Genomic DNA, 16,728 nt, shown 5'->3' on the forward strand with positions numbered 1-16,728 from the left:
AGAAATAGTGGCTGCATTGGCTGTGATCTTCCAAAACTCCCTAGATTCCCGAATGTTCCCAGTGGATTGGAAGGTAGCAAATGCAACCCCGCTATTCAAGAAAGGAGCGAGAGAGGGCGAGTTAGCCTGACATCCCGTGTTATTAAGGAAGTGTTAACAGGGCACTTAGAAACTTATAATATTATTAGGCAGAGTCAACATGGTCTTATGAAAGGCAAATCATGTTTGACAAATTTATTGGAGTTTTTTGAGGATGTAACCAGCAGGGTAAATTATAAAGTCAAACCAGTGGATGGGACTATATTTGTATTTCCAAAAGGCATTTGGTAAGGGCTCATGGGTTTGGCAGTAATATATTAGCATGGATAGAGGATTGGTTAATAGACAGAAAACAGAAAGGAGGGATAAACGGATCATTTTGCGGTTAGCAGGCTGCAACTAGTGGGGTGTCGCAAAGATCAGTGCTTGGGCTTCAGCTATTTACAATTTATATTAATGACTCAGATGAAGGGACTGAGTGTAATGTATCCAAGTTTACTGACAATACAAAGCTAGGTCAGAAAGTAAATTATGAGGAGGACACAAAGAGCCTGCAAAGGGATATATACAAGTTAAGTGAGTGGGCAGTAAGGTGGCAGATGGAGTATAATGTGGGAAAAGTTTATTCACTTTGGTAGGAAGAATAGAAAAAAATGGAATTTTTTTTAAATGAGAAACTATTGAATGTTGGCGTTCAGAGAGATTTAGGTGTCCTCGTACAGGAAACACAAAATAGTATGCGGGTACACAAAGCAATTTAGAAGGAAAATGGCATGTTGGTCTTTATTATAAGGGGCCTGGAGTACATAAGAACATAAGAAATAGGAGCAGGATTAGGCCATCCGGCCCCTCAGGCCTGCTCCGCCAATCAATAACATCATGGCTGATCATCGACCTCAATTCCCCTTTCCCGCCCGATCTCCATATCCCTTGATTCCCCTAGACTCTTGAAATCTATCCATCTCAGTCGAGAATATATTCAGAGACGCAACATCCACAGCCCTCTGCATCAGAGAATTCCAAAGATTCACAACCTTCTGAGTGAAGAAATTCCTCCTCATCATCTCTGTCTTAAATGGCCTGTCTCTTATCCTGAGACTGTGCCCCTAGTTCTAAACACTCCAGCCAGGGGAAATAACTTCTCAGCATCTACCCTGTCAATCCCCTTCAGAATTTTTAATGTTTCAATGAAATCACCTCTCAGTCTTCTAAACTCCAGAGAGTATAGGCCCATTCTACACAATCTCTCATCATAAGACAGCCCTCTCATCCCAGGAATCAATCTAGTGAACCTCCGTTGCACCGCCTCCAAGGCAAGTATATCCTTCCTTAGATAAGGAGACCAAAACTATGCACAGTACTCCAGGTGTGGTCTCATCAAGGCCCTGTACAATTGTAGCAAACCTTCCTTACTCTTATACTCCAGCCTCCTTACAATAAAGGACAACATGCCATTTGCCTTCCTTATTGTTTGCTGTACCTGCATGCTAGCTTTCTGTGTTTCATGCATGAGGACACCCAAATCTCTCTGAACACCAACATTTAAATGTTTCTCACCATTTAAAAAATGTTCTGTTTTTCTATTCTTTCTACCAAAGTGAATAACCTCACATTTCCCTATATTATACTCCATCTGCCACCTTACTGCCCATTCACTTTTTCTATCCATCTATATCCCATTACAAACACTTTGTGTTCTCCTCACAGCTTACAGTTCCACCTAGCTTTGTATTATCAGCAAACTTGGAGAGATTACACTTCATCTAGGTCATTAATATAGATTGTAAATAGCTGAGGCCCCAGCACTGATCCGTGCGGCACCCCACTATTTACAGCCTGCCAACCTGAAAAAGACCTGTTTATCCCTACTCTCTGTTTTCTGTCCATTAATCAATCCTCTCTCCATGATAATACATTACCTCCAATCTCATGAGCCCTTATCTTGTGTAATAACCTTTTATGTGGCACCTTATCGAATGGCTTTTGGAAATCCAAATATACTACATCCACTGGTTCCCCTTTATCCTTACAAGAGTAAGGATGTCTTGCTACAATTGAACAAGGCTTTGCTGAGACCATAACTGGAGTACTGTGCACAGTTTTGGGATCCTTATCTGAGGAAGGATATATTTGCCTTTGAGGCAGTGCAACAAATGTTCACTAGATTACTTCCTGGGATGTGAGGGTTGTCCTATAAGGAGAGATTGAGTAGATTGGGCAGGGCAGGGGCAGGGAGGTGTTGCTACAGTTGTACAGGGCCTTGGTGAGGCCACACCTGGAGTATTGTGTACAGTTTTAGTCTCCTAACTTGAGGAAGGACATTCTTGCTATTGAGGGAGTGCAGCGAAGATTCACCAGACTGATTCCTGGGATGGCGGGACTGACCTATCAAGAAAGACTGGATCAACTGGGCTTGTATTCACTGGAGTTCAGAAGAATGAGAGGGGACCTCATGGAAACGTTTAAAATTCTGACGGGTTTAGACAGGTTAGATGCAGGAAGAATGTTCCCAATGTTGGGGAAGTCCAGAACCAGAGGTCACAGTCTGAGGATAAGGGGTAAGCCATTTAGGACCGAGATGAGGAGAAACTTCTTCACCCAGAGAGTGGTGAACCTGTGGAATTCTCTACCACAGAAAGTAGTTGAGGCCAATTCACTAAATATATTCAAAAAGGAGTTAGATGAAGTCCTTACTACTCGGGGGATCAAGGGTTATGGCGAGAAAGCAGGAATGGGGTACTGAAGTTTCATGTTCAGCCATGAACTCATTGAATGGCGGTGCAGGCTAGAAGGGCTGAATGGCCTGCTCCTGCACCTATTTTCTATGTTTCTATGTTTCTATATACTCTCTGGAGTTTAGAAATATATATTTTCTTACAATAAGAACATAAGAAATAGGAACAGGAGAAGGCCATATGGCCCTTCGAGCCTGCTCTGCCATTCAATAAGATCATGGCTGATCTGATCATGGACTCAGCTCCACTTCCCTGCCTGCTCACCATAACCCCTTATCCCCATTATTGTTTAAGAAACTGTCTATTTCTGTCTTCAATTTATTCAATGTCCCAGCTTCCACAGCTCTCTGAGGCAGCGAATTCCACAAATTTACAACCCTCTGAGAGAAGAAATTTCTCCTCATCTCTGTTTTAAATGGGCGGCCCCTTATTCTAAGATCATGCCCTCTAGTTCTAGTCCCCCCCATCAGTGGAAACATCCTCTCTGCATCCACCTTGTCAAGCCCCGTCATAATCTTATATGTTTCGATAAGATCACCTCTCATTCCTCTGAATTCCAATGAGTAGAAGCCCAACCTACTCAACCTTTCCTCATAAGTCAACCCCTTCGTCCCCGGAATCAACCTCGTGAACCTTGTCTGAATTGCCTCCAAAGCAAGTATATCCTTTCGTAAATATGGAAACCAAAACTGCACGCAGTATTCCAGGTGTGGCCTCACCAATACCTTATATAGCTGTAGTAAGACTTCCCTGCTTTTATAATCCATCCCCTTTCCAATAAAGGCCAAGATTCCATTGGCGTTCCTGATCACTTGCTGTACCTGTATACTATCCTTTTGTGTTTCATGCACAAGTTCCCCAGGTCCCGCTGTACTGCGGTACTTCGCAATCTTTCTCCATTTAAATAATAACTTGCTCTTTGATTTTTTTTCTGCCAAAGTGCATAACCTCACACTTTCCAACATTATACTCCATCTGCCAAATTTTTGCCCACTCACTTAGCCTGTCTATGTCCTTTTGCAGGTTTCTTGTGTCCTCCTCACACATTGCTTTTCCTCCCATCTTTGTATCATCAGCAAACTTGGCTACGTTACACTCAGTCCCTTCCTCCAAGTTATTAATATAGATTGTAAATAGTTGGGGTCCTAGCACTGATCCCTGCAGCACCCCGCTAGTTACTGGTTGCCAACCAGAGAATGAACCATTTATTCCACCTCACTGTTCTCTGTTAGTTAGTCAATCCTCTATCCATGCTAATATATTACCCCCAGACACGTGAACTTTTATCTTGTGCAATAACCTTTTATGTGGCACCTTGTCAAATGCTTTCTGGAAGTCCAATACACCACATCCATTAGTTCCCCTTTATCTACCCTGTCTGTTACATCCTCAAAGAATTCCAGCAAATTTGTCAAACATGACTTCCCCTTCAAAAATCCATGCTGATGTTGCCTGACCGAATTTTGCTTTTCCAAATGTCCTGCTACTGCTTCTTTAATAATGGACTCCAACATCTTCCCAACCACAGATGTTAGGCTAACTGGTCTATAGTTTCCTGCTTTTTGTCTGCCTCCTTTTTTAAATAGGGGCGTTACATTTGCAGTTTTCCAATCTGCTGGGAACTCCCCAGAATCCAGGGAATTTAATAAATTACAACCAATGCATCCACAATCCCTGCCGCTACTTCTCTTAAGACCCGAGGATGCAAGCCATCAGGTCCAGGGGATTTATCTGCCTTTAGTCCCATTATCTACTGAATACCACCTCCTTAGTGATTGTGATTGTGTAAAGTTCCTCCCCACCTATAACCCCTTGACTATCCACTGTTGGGATATTGTTAATATTCCTCGACCGTAAAGACTGATGCAAAATATTTGTTCTGAGTTTCTGTCATCTCCATGTTCCACATTACTAATTCCCCGGTCTCGTCCTCCAAGGGAGCAACATTTACTTTAGCCACTCTTTTCCTTTTTATATACCTATAGAAACTCTTGCGATCTGTTTTTATATTTTGTGCTCGTTTACTTTCATAGTCTATCTTCCCTTTCTTAATCATTTTTTTAGTACTTCTTTGCTGGCTTTTCAAAGCTTCCCAATCTTCTGTCCTCCCACTAGTTTTGGCCACTTTGTATGCCCTTGTTTTTAAGTGGATTCCGTACTTTATTTCTTTAGTTAGCCATGGATGGCTATCTTTTCTCTTACACCCTTTCCTCCTTACTGGACTATATTTTTCTTGAGAATTGTGAAATATCTCCTTAAATGTGCACCACTGTTCATCAACCGTCCTACACTTTAATCTATTTTCCCAGTCCACTTTACCCAACTCTGGCCTCATACCTTCATAGTCTCCTTTATTTAAGCTTAGTAATCTGGTTAGAGGTCCAACTTGCTCACCCTCCATCCGAATTTGAAATTCAATCATGCTATGATCACTCATTCCGAGGGGATCCTTTACTAGGAGATTGTTTATTAATCCTGTCTCATTACACAGGACCAGATGTAAGATAGCCTGCCCCCTGATTGGTTCCGTTACATATTGCTCAAGGAACCTGTCCCTTACGCACTCTATGAACTTCTCCTCAAGTCTACCCTGACCAATTTGATTTGTCCAATCAATATGGAGGTTAAAATCACCCATGATTATTGTTGTTCCCTTTTTACAAGCCCCCACTATTTCCTGGTTTATGCTCCGACCAACAGACTTGCTACTGTTTGGTGGCCTATCGACTACGCCCAACAGTGACTTTCCCCCTTATTGTTACTTATCTCCACCCAAACTGTTTCAACACCCTTATCATTTGAGCCAGTATTGTTTCTGACTATTGCAGTGATTCCATCCTTTATCAATAGAGCTACCCCACCTCCTTTTCCTTTCTGTCTGTCCTTCCGGATTGTCAAGTACCCCTGAATATTTAATTCCCAGTCCTGGTCACCTTATAAACACATCTCTGTAATGGCTATCAGATCATACCCATTTGTCTCAATTTGCGCCATCAACTCATCTATTTTGTTTCAAATGCTACGTGCATTTGGACAAAGTGCCTTTAAGTTTTTTTTCCCTTTTTTCCTGCTTGTTTCCTCTCTCCTTCAAACTCACTTTCTTTATTTTTGCTTTCTAATTCCAGCTTTACTCCCCTCCCTACTGAATCTAGTTTCAGGTTCCCATCCCTCTGCCAAGATAGTTTAAACCCTTCCCAACAGCACTAGCAAACCCCCCCCCCCCCCCGCCCCCCGCTAGGATATTGGTCCCGGCTCTGTTGAGGTGCAACCCGTCTGGCTTGTACAGGTCCCACCTCCCCCAGAAGCAGTCCCAATGCCTCAGGAAACTACAGCCCTCCCTCCTGCACCATCTGTCCAGCCACGTATTCATCTGCTCTATCCTCCTATTTCTGTACTAACTAGGCCGTAGCACTGGGAGTAATCCGAAGATTACTACCTTTGAGGTCCTGCTTGTTAATCTCTCTCCTACCTCCCTAAACTTTGCCTGCAGGACCTGATCTCTCTTCCTACCTATGACATTGGTACCAATGTGGACCACGACCTCTGGCTGTTCACCCTCTCCCCCCAGAATGCCCTGCAGCTGCTCAGTGACATCCTTGACCCCGGCACCAGGGAGACAACATACCATCCTGGAGTCATGTCTGCGGCCGCAGAAACACCTGTCTGCTCCCCTGACTATTTAATCCCCTATCATTATAGATCTTCCATTCTTCTTTCCCCCCGCCACCCCCCCCCCCGTGCAGCTGAACCACCCGTGGTGCTGTGGACTTGACTGTGGCTGCACTCCCCAGAGCCACCATCGCCCCCACCGATATTCAGAACAGAGTACTTATTGGAGAGCAAGATGGACTCAGTGGACACCTGCACTACCTGCCAAGTCCTCCTCTTCTGTCTGGCGGTCACCCACTCCCTCTCTGCCTGCACACGCTTAAGCTGTGGGGTGATCGCCTCTAGAAACGTGCTATCCACGTGCTCTCAGTCTCGTGGATGCACAGTAGTGACCCCAGCTGCCGCTCACGCTCCGAAACACGGAGCTCGAGTTGGTGCAGCCGGAGACATCTCCTGCACACGTAGTCGCCCCGGCTGCGTGAAGCACCCGGGACTTCCCACATGCCACAGGATGTGCAATCCACGGGACTGAGCTGTCCTGCTATCCCTCTAGTTACACTCACAACTATCGACTAAATTCTAAACCTTGGCACAACACACCCAGCCGCTACTCAGCAAACAGACGAAGAAAGCAACAAAGAAAGGAAAGCTAGATTACGAAAGTAAACTTGCGCAAAACATAAAAACAGATAGTAAAAGCTTTTACCGATATATAAAACGGAAAAGAGTGACTAAAGTAAATGTTGGTCCCTTAGAAGATGAGAAGGGGGATTTAATAATGGGAAATATGGAAATGGCTGAGACCTTAAACAATTATTTTGCTTCGGTCTTCACAGTGGAAGACACAAAAACCATGGCAAAAATTGCTGGTCACGGGAATGTGGGAAGGGAGGACCTTGAGATAATCACGATCACTAGGGGGGTAGTGCTGGACAGGCTAATGGGACTCAAGGTAGACAAGTCCCCTGGTCCTGATGAAATGCATCCCAGGGGATTAAAAGAGATGGCGGAAGTTATAGCAGATGCATTCGTTATAATCTACCAAAATTCTCTGGACTCTGGGGAGGTACCAGCGGATTGGAAAGCAGCTAATGTAACGCTTCTGTTTAAAAAATGGGGCAGACAAAAGGCAGGTAACTACAGGCCGGTTAGTTTAACATCTGTAGTGGGGAAAATGCTTGAAGCTATCATTGAGGAAGAAATAGCGGGACATCTAGATAGGAATACTGCAATCAAGCAGACGCAACATGGATTCATGAAGGGGAAATCATGTTTAACTAATTTACTGGAATTCTTTGAGGTTATAACGAGCATGGTGGATAGAGGTGTACCGATGGATGTGGTGTATTTAGATTTCCAAAAGGCATTCGATAAGGTGCCACACAAAAGGTTACTGCAGAAGATAAAGGTACGCGGAGTCAGAGGAAATGTATTAGCATGGATCAAGAATTGGCTGGCTAACAGAAAGCAAAGACTCGGGATAAATGGGTCCTTTTTGGGTTGGCAATCGGTGGTTAGTGGTGTGCCACAGGGATCGGTGCTGGGACCACAACTGTTTACAATATACATAGATGACCTGGAAGAGGGGACAGAGTGTAGTGTAACAAAATTTGCAGATGACACAAAGATTAGTGGGAAAGTGGGTTGTGTAGAGGACACAGAGAGGCTGCAAAGAGATTTAGATAGGTTAAGCGAATGGGCTAAGGTTTGGCAGATGGAATACAATGTCAGAAAATGTGAGGTCATCCGGGTGAAAAAAAACAGGAAAAGGGAATATTATTTGAATGGGGAGAAATTACAACATGCTGCGGTGCAGAGGGACCTGGGGGTCCTTGTGCTTGAATCACAAAAAATTAGTTTGCAGGTGCAGCAGGTAATCATGAAGGCGAATGGAATGTTGGCCTTCATTGCGAGAGGGATGGAGTACAAAAGCAGGGAGGTCCTGTTGCAACTGTATAGGGTATTAGTGAGGCCACACCTGGAGTACTGCGTGCAGTTTTGGTCACCTTACTTAAGGAAGGATATACTAGCTTTGGAGGGGGTACAGACACGATTCACTAGGCTGATTCTGGAGATGAGGGGGTTACCTTATGGTGATAGATTGAGCAGACTTTGTCTTTACTCGTTGGAGTTCAGAAGGATGATGGGTGATCTTATAGAAACATTTAAAATAATGAAAGGGATAGACAAGATAGAGGCAGAGAGGTTGCTTCCACTGGTTGGGGAGACTAGAACTAGGGGGCACAGCCTCAAAATACGGGGGGGCCAATTTAAAACCGAGTTGAGAAGGAATTTCTTCTCCCAGAGGGTTGTGAATCTGTGGAATTCTCTGCCCAAGGAAGCAGTTGAGGCTAGCTCATTGAATATATTCAAATCACAGATAGATAGATTTTTAACCAACATGGGAATTAAGGGTTATGGGGAGCGGGCGGGTAAGTGGAGCTGAGTCCACGGCCAGATCAGCCATGATCTTGTTGAATGACGGAGCAGGCTCGAGGGGCTAGATGGCCTACTCCTGTTCCTAATTCTTATGTTCTTATGTTAATTAACTGGCTCTCCTGAGATAATAAAGGTCATATATATTTACTGGTAGATGCTACTTACAACAATGCCAAAGGTTTCCTACCGAAAGGAAAAGAAAAGAATGATACTCACCAATCCACCAGCCAATCACTTACCCGCTAGGCTGTGACGTCACACTTCGATTTTGATTTTTTTTTTTAACTTTTTGTCTCTGCACCCGCTGGCTCCTCCAACTCTCAGGCCCCTTTTATGGGCCTCTCGATCCTCCCGCTCCTGCTCCTTATATATCATATCATATATGTCATATAAATCATATATAAAATGAGATGATATTATATCTCATTGAGGCATATAAAATTCCGAGGGGGATTGACAGGGTAGATGCTGAGAGGTTGTTTCTCCTGGCTGGAGTGTCTAGAACTAGGGATCATAGTCTCAGGATAAGGTGTTCGCCATTTAAGACTGAGATAAGGAGGAATTTCTTCACTCAGACCGTTGTGAATCTTTGGAATTCTCCACCCTAAAGGGCTGTGGATGTTGAATATTTGAGTATATTCAAGGCTGAGATAGATAGATTTTTGGAGGCTGAAATTGCCCCCATTTTTAAGGCCCGTTACTGCCTCTATGGGGCAGTAATGGTGCGATAAGACGTTACCGACCGGGGGCAGGCAGAGGGTGTGACCCATCCCCAATTGCCCCCACGCCCCAACTCTCTGCCCTGCCCGCTGCTCTGTCCCCTTGACGGCCATGTGCCGACCCCTTAGTGTGCAGTGGCGACCACTTACCGCCCCGCAGGGGGAAATTACCCCGCTAGAGCGCAGCCATCGCCGGTCAGTGCCCTTGACAGCTTCGTGAAGCCGGAAGCTGCCGGTGGCTGGGCGGTGCAGCTGCCATGAAAGGGGAGGGTGCACTGCTGCGGTCATCGTTTTGTTGTAATCTTCGGCCAACTCTGCAGTCAGCCCGACAATGGCGGCTGTTGGTTCGGCTGGGCTGCCAACAGGCAGCCCGGCACCCCCTCTTGAATGACGGGTCACTGGCCTGGCCGAACCCCTCCCTAGGAGGCCTCACTAGGTCTCGCAGCATCCCCCCCCTTTCATTGAAGGCAGGGAGGGACGCGGCCCACTTCAAACAGCGCCGTAAGGCGCTAGGAGGTGGAGACAGTTAAAGTGCCGAATTTTCTGCCTCTTCCCTCCGACTCCGACGAATAATTTAAAATACCCGCCCCAAATGTGGCGGGGAACAATTTCCAGTCCTTGGACTCTAGGGGAAATAAAGGGATAAGGATATTGGGCAGGAAAGTGGAGTTGAGATTGAAGATCAGCCATGATCTTATTGAATAGCAGAGCAGGCTCAAGCGGCTGTATGACCTGCTCCTAAATCTAATGTTCTTATGTTCTTATCTATGATGTGTTCAAAGCTTATTATCCACACACGGCTCAATTATGCTGGATTTGAACCTTATTTATTAGTATCCAGGGTTGATCTTTTGTATAAAATTCATAGAGATGAAAATACCTTGGGCATTAGCTCAAAATGGGCTGTAAAACGGACTGCTGATTGACTATCAACTGTTTTGATGAATTTCACCCCCCATATCTTTACACATTTAAACTTCAGCAGCCCTTATTGGAAAACCATTCAGGGTATTTGGCAGACTTCGCAGATTAGACTTGATGGATCTTTTTTTGATGGATAGGGAGATCATAATTCAGATACTTTAACTTAGGTGAGGTGAGTTAGAACAATTTAGTTTTTTTTTAACTATCGTCTCCACATAGTTTACATGCAGGATTTCAATTATTTCAAAGAGCCAATATAAAATCAGTCATGAGTTGCTAGAAATGATTTGGAATATGTGAAGTTTCTTGATTTTTCTTTTAGTAAAATTCATTTTTGTATGCTGTTGTTTTCCTCATTTGCTTTCCAAGCGCAGCTGCCCCTCCTTCCTGAGATCTTTTCCATACATCTTTAAGCCATGCTTCCCTAATTCACAGACTAGGCTACAAAAAGTCGCATAAATTAAAGTTTCAAAGTAGAAATAACATACTCAAGCTATGAAACAAAACCGTGTCTGAAAGATTTTGATTTCCCTCCTGAAAATACCTGTTTGCCGCTGTCCAGCCTCACCATGGCTCCTCACCAAACAACCTGACACTGAACAGATGATCAGTTCCAGTATTTCTATTGGCTTGTCTATTTGTGAACCAACAATTCTGATTATAAAACATTTGAACTGGAATATAAACTATAGTCTATGATATTAGTGATCTAAGCAGAAACAAATGCAACTGTAAAATTTAAGGCATTGCTAAGAATAGAATGCTCTTTGAACTGGAGGTCAGAAGTAGAAAGGACCTTGAATGATCTACATGAGAGATCTGAAATGCCTATTACACATGTTAACTACCTCCTCCATTAGCTGGGAGGGCAGGCTAGATAAATGCTGTCAAGCTGACCAGAGTTTTATGGCTATGGATTTTTAAACACCATGTTTGATTTAGTTTGTTTATTGCATGAAGTAATGCAGTTTACTGAGCTGGGCATCAAGAAATTTTAATTCTGTCTCTCAACTTGGAGGCTGTTAGACTTGCATGAGAAGAGTTAAAGATATGGGGTATCAAATTGGTGAACACCGATGGTGCTCGGCGGGCTGATAGTGAATCGGCAGCCAGTTCTATATTCTGCTGGATTGTCTTTTCAATGGATTTTCACCCCTCTGGTATTTTATCTGAGGTTAATAGTGAATGATTTAAAACATTGGCAATGTTGCTGGTTCTTTCTGGGTTTTTTGCCATTTATCATTGTACCTTTTTAAAAGATTTGGCATAAAAATTGGTTTGTGCGGGCAAGCTGGTGTGAACTGCGCAGAGGGAGCGATCCCTGTGCCGGAACAAGTAGACCCGAGGCCCAATCTATATTTTGTCTCAGGACTCATTCAAATAAGAATGTTGAGCTGTAGATGCCTACTATAAGCCCCAGGCAGATCTGCAGCAAAACAAAATAACAGGGAGTTAAGCTTATGATTTCGTAGAGATGTACAGTCCATCAGTAAAATAGTTTCATCTCATACTTAAAAATATTGCCTTTTGTCCCATTCTTCTAAAATAAACAAACGTAACTTGATATAGTCATGGCAATTTTCTGAGTTCCTGCTGCAGATGGGAGAACCCTGCCTGCAGACTGTGCACACTGGAAAATCATGCTCACAATTTCCCATCCATTAAAATATGTTGAGCCAACAGGCAAAGCTCTCCACGAGTAGCATGAGCTCCCATAAAATTCGGCCCTGTTTTATGTGTTTAAAAAGGGAAAACAAACTTTTCAATATATGTTACCAAATCTTCTTATTTTTCATTGATAAGTAAATGTATCAACAACAATAACTTGTGTATAAATCATGCCTTTAATGTAATAAAATGTTCCAAGGCCTTTCACAGGAGCGCTAGCAAACAAAATTTGACACCGAGCCAAATAAGGAGATATTAGGACAAATTATCAAAAGTGTGATGTATGTAGCACTCAAATCACTGACTCCACACGGTCTGGTGTTGTAGTAACTGCTGTGATCTTAGTCCTTTATTGTGCAACTCCAGAGTGTGTCTCAGGTGTGGTGGGCAGCCTTTTATACTCTGTCTTGCAGCTACTTTCAGGTCTCCCACCACAGCGCCCTCTGTGGCGCACCATTTTACTTATACATTTAATGTACCTGGACAATACATAACATCTCGCGCCCCCCCCCAGTTCCAAAGCCATTGCCAATAACCTCGGCCTTGTTCGTCCTGGTTGATTTGTGAGTGTGAGTCCATGACCATCAGATGACATATGACAGCATAGCGCCCACCACGGACAAAACTGCAGAACGTAGCTCTGCCCAGGACGGAGAGCACGGACCTCGGGATCCTGGAACTCAGAGTCCGCCGAGGGGGCTAACCGAGCAGCACCATGCTGGCGCTGCGAAGGAAGCCATGGGGCTCACTGGTGCAGGTTTGCGGAGTATACGTGCAATGCCTGCCACATGAAAGGCCACCTTCAGCGCATGTGCAAAAGAAACCTGACTCTCCATGTGGCTGAGGAGATGGTCGAGGGTCCATTTTCCAGCGAGGAGCAGGCAGAAGAAGAGGAGGCATTGTTTGGACTGTATACATGTACTGACGGTTCGGCCCCGGAGATTATGGAGGTCAAGATTAATGGAGTCCCCATGAGTATGGAAGTAGATATTGGATCAGGTCCAGTGTTGATGACTCAGGAAACCTTTGATAAACTGTGGGTCAACTCAGCTGCATGACCCAAGCTGGTCCCTGTCACGGCAAAGCTGCGAACTTACACCAAGGAACTGATACCTGTTCTTGGCAAAGCAGATGTGTGGGTATCTCACGGGGGCGAGACGCACGGTTTACCCTTATGGGTCATTGTAGGTGATGGGCCGACGCTTCTCGGCAGGTGGTGGATGGGGAAGGTCCGTGGGAGCTGGGAAGACTTCATTCCTCCACAGACCGCTGTCCCCAAGGTTCCCAAAGAGCAGCGCCGACCGAGCTGGAGGAGAAAGCAGCAGTTCATCGGCAGTCTAAATCCACACACAGACGAGCAGACCATGGAAGAGCAGGTTTTCACGTGCGGGCTGATCGCTGGGGTGCGGGCCGGCGACACACTGCGGGCGATAAACTGGAGGTTCATCGATGGCCAAAAAGTCCGGGGGGGCGCCCACGAGGAGAAAGAGTCGGGCGGCGGTCGCGGCTACCGTGGAGGCCGGGATAATGGTGGCGGCTACAGCGGCCGCAGGAGAGGCGGCAGTTACTGGCACAGCGGCAGGAGCGGAGACTGCAGGAGAGGAGGCAGTTACTGGAACACCGGCAGGAGCGGAGACTGCAGGAGAGGCGGCAGTTACTGGAACACCGGCAGGAGTGGAGGCCACAGGAGAGGAGGCAGTTACTGGAACACCGGCAGGAGTGGAGACTGCAGGAGAGGCGGCAGTTACTGGAACACCGGCAGGAGCGGAGACTGCAGGAGAGGAGGCAGTTACTGGAACACCGGCAGGAGCGGAGACTGCAGGAGAGGCGGCAGTTACTGGAACACCGGCAGGAGCGGAGACTGCAGGAGAGGCGGCAGTTACTGGAACACCGGCAGGAGCGGAGGCCACAGGAGAGGCGGCAGTTACTGGCACAGCGGCAGGAGCGGAGACTGCAGGAGAGGCGGCAGTTACTGGCACAGCGGCAGGAGCGGAGACTGCAGGAGAGGCGGCAGTTACTGGAACACCGGCAGGAGCAGAGACTGCAGGAGAGGCGGCAGTTACTGGAACACCGGCAGGAGTGGAGGCCACAGGAGAGGCGGCAGTTACTGGAACACCGGCAGGAGCAGAGACTGCAGGAGAGGCGGCAGTTACTGGAACACCGGCAGGAGTGGAGGCCACAGGAGAGGCGGCAGTTACTGGAACACCGGCAGGAGCGGAGACTGCAGGAGAGGAGGCAGTTACTGGAACACCGGCAGGAGTGGAGGCCACAGGAGAGGAGGCAGTTACTGGAACACCGGCAGGAGCGGAGACTGCAGGAGAGGCGGCAGTTACTGGAACACCGGCAGGAGTGGAGGCCACAGGAGAGGCGGCAGTTACTGGAACACCGGCAGGAGTGGAGACTGCAGGAGAGGAGGCAGTTACTGGAACACCGGCAGGAGCGGAGACTGCAGGAGAGGCGGCAGTTACTGGAACACCAGCAGGAGCAGAGACTGCAGGAGAGGAGGCAGTTACTGGAACACCGGCAGGAGTGGAGGCCACAGGAGAGGCGGCAGTTACTGGAACACCGGCAGGAGTGGAGACTGCAGGAGAGGAGGCAGTTACTGGAACACCGGCAGGAGTGGAGACTGCAGGAGAGGCGGCAGTTACTGGAACACCGGCAGGAGCGGAGACTGCAGGAGAGGCGGCAGTTACTGGAACACCGGCAGGAGCGGAGACTGCAGGAGAGGCGGCAGTTACTGGAACACCGGCAGGAGCGGAGACTGCAGGAGAGGCGGCAGTTACTGGAACACCGGCAGGAGCGGAGGCCACAGGAGAGGCGGCAGTTACTGGAACACCGGCAGGAGCGGAGACTGCAGGAGAGGCGGCAGTTACTGGAACACCGGCAGGAGCGGAGACTGCAGGAGAGGCGGCAGTTACTGGAACACCGGCAGGAGTGGAGACTGCAGGAGAGGAGGCAGTTATTGGGACAGGAGCGGAGGCCACAGGAGAGGCGGCAGTTACTGGAACACCGGCAGGAGCGGAGACTACGGCGGCGGCGGGTGCGACTCGGGAGAGCGCGACAGCTACTCGGGTGGGTGCAGGAGCCAGAGCAGGGGATATGGCAGCAAACACGGAGGCCGCTCTCACAGGGACCAGGACTGATCGAATCCAAAGAGCCACTTCTGCCAGATTCATGATCGGATTGCTTTGGCCGTTTTCCTTCCTTCTTTCTTCTTTATTCCTTCTATTCCAGAGAGTAAAACGTCATGCCAGCGAGCTCAAGATGGTGGTGAGCCTCGAGGCAGCAAAGCTCTGCAGACAAAGACAAGCAGAGCAACTAAAATGGCGGCGCCCAAGGGAAGCCTCGTGGGAACCACAAGACGGCGTCTTAAAAGGGAAATGCACCCGGGAGTCTTAAAAGGGCCTTACACCATGGCGGTCCCCACAGAGAGACTTTTGTAAGGCAAGAGCGAGTCTAAATGAGCAATGTGAATGTAGGATGACGGATATGTGATAAGAATTAATACTTTAATGCTGAATGGTTGCTGTGTTTAAAATAATGGATATGAATTACTGAAAGAGTTAATACCATGAGGTACAAGTAAAAGGGTAATGGATCCGTGACTAACATGACCATTGGACTAATGCGATTTTCGATTTATGTGATTCATGCAATGATTCAGCGGTTGCAGCTGAGCCGCCACGGCGACTACTTTCGGAGAACAGAGGCAATGCACCAGTTGCGATACCCTGTCTCAGCGCATTACCTTGGGCAAAAAGGGGCAGTATACTGCCACTGTACCTCACCCAGAGGAGCTGGGATTAAATAACTGTCCAGTGTACCTGCAACCTTTTGACATAACATCTGTACCACACATTATATGTACCATACAAATGCACTGTCTATGTATACCTGCTTTCTGTTGGAGGTTATACTTGTGTACTTCATCACCCATGTAAGGACTGCAAACAACACATGCTTGCACCGGATCGCAAGCATAATCTCCACATGGGGGAGAAGAGGGAAGTGGATGGTCATGGACTCACACTCACAAATCAACCAGGACGAACAAGGCCGAGGTTACCGGCAATGGCTTTGGAACTGGGGGACGGCGGAGTGAGATGTTATGTATTGTCCAGGGTACAATAAATGTATAAGTTCAATGGTGCGCCACAGAGGGCGCTGTGGTGGGAGACCTGAAAGTACCTGCAAGACAGAGTATAAAAGGCTGCCCACCACCCCTGAGACACACTCTGGAGTTGCACAATGAAGGACTAAGGTCACAGCAGTTACTACAACACCAGACTGTGTGGAGTCAGTGAATTGAGTGCTACATATATCACAAAAAGCTTAGTCAAAGAGGTAGATTTTTAAAGAGCTTCTTAAGGGAGGAGAGAGAGGTAGAGAGGTTTAGGGAGGGAATTTCAGAGCTTAGAGACTAGGCAGCTGAAGGGACGACTGCCACTGGTGGAGCGATTTAAAATCTTATACGCCAGGTCACCAGGTTGGATTTGATACTTCTTCAAAAATTTAAGGGACCTTGGGTCTACAGTGTGCTTCATTTGTTTATTTTTGCATTCTACAGTTTATTATCTTACTGCATTTTGGTGGTA

General features: G+C 46.7%; 1 protein-coding gene across 1 annotated transcript; it reads left to right on the forward strand.

The window, feature by feature from the left end:
- The first annotated feature begins 13,660 nt into the window (after positions 1-13,660).
- LOC139275523 (trichohyalin-like) lies at positions 13,661-15,311 on the forward strand. Its single transcript, XM_070892692.1, has 2 exons — positions 13,661-13,981; positions 14,091-15,311. The coding sequence occupies exons 1-2, from the start codon at positions 13,661-13,663 to the stop codon at positions 15,309-15,311; spliced, it is 1,542 nt and encodes a 513-aa protein (XP_070748793.1).
- Positions 15,312-16,728: the final 1,417 nt, after the last annotated feature.

This window comes from Pristiophorus japonicus, chromosome 11 (assembly GCF_044704955.1).
Source record: "Pristiophorus japonicus isolate sPriJap1 chromosome 11, sPriJap1.hap1, whole genome shotgun sequence".
Classification (NCBI taxonomy): domain Eukaryota; kingdom Metazoa; phylum Chordata; class Chondrichthyes; family Pristiophoridae; genus Pristiophorus; species Pristiophorus japonicus.

Excerpts from the sequence above, each read along its gene's own strand:
- LOC139275523 (XM_070892692.1), top strand. The coding sequence starts at position 13,661 with ATGGTGGCGGCTACAGCGGCCGCAGGAGAGGCGGCAGTTACTGGCACA. Across the intron at positions 13,982-14,090 it reads CGGCAGTTACTGGAACACCG|GAGAGGCGGCAGTTACTGGC; the intron begins GCAGGAGCGGAG and ends CGGAGACTGCAG.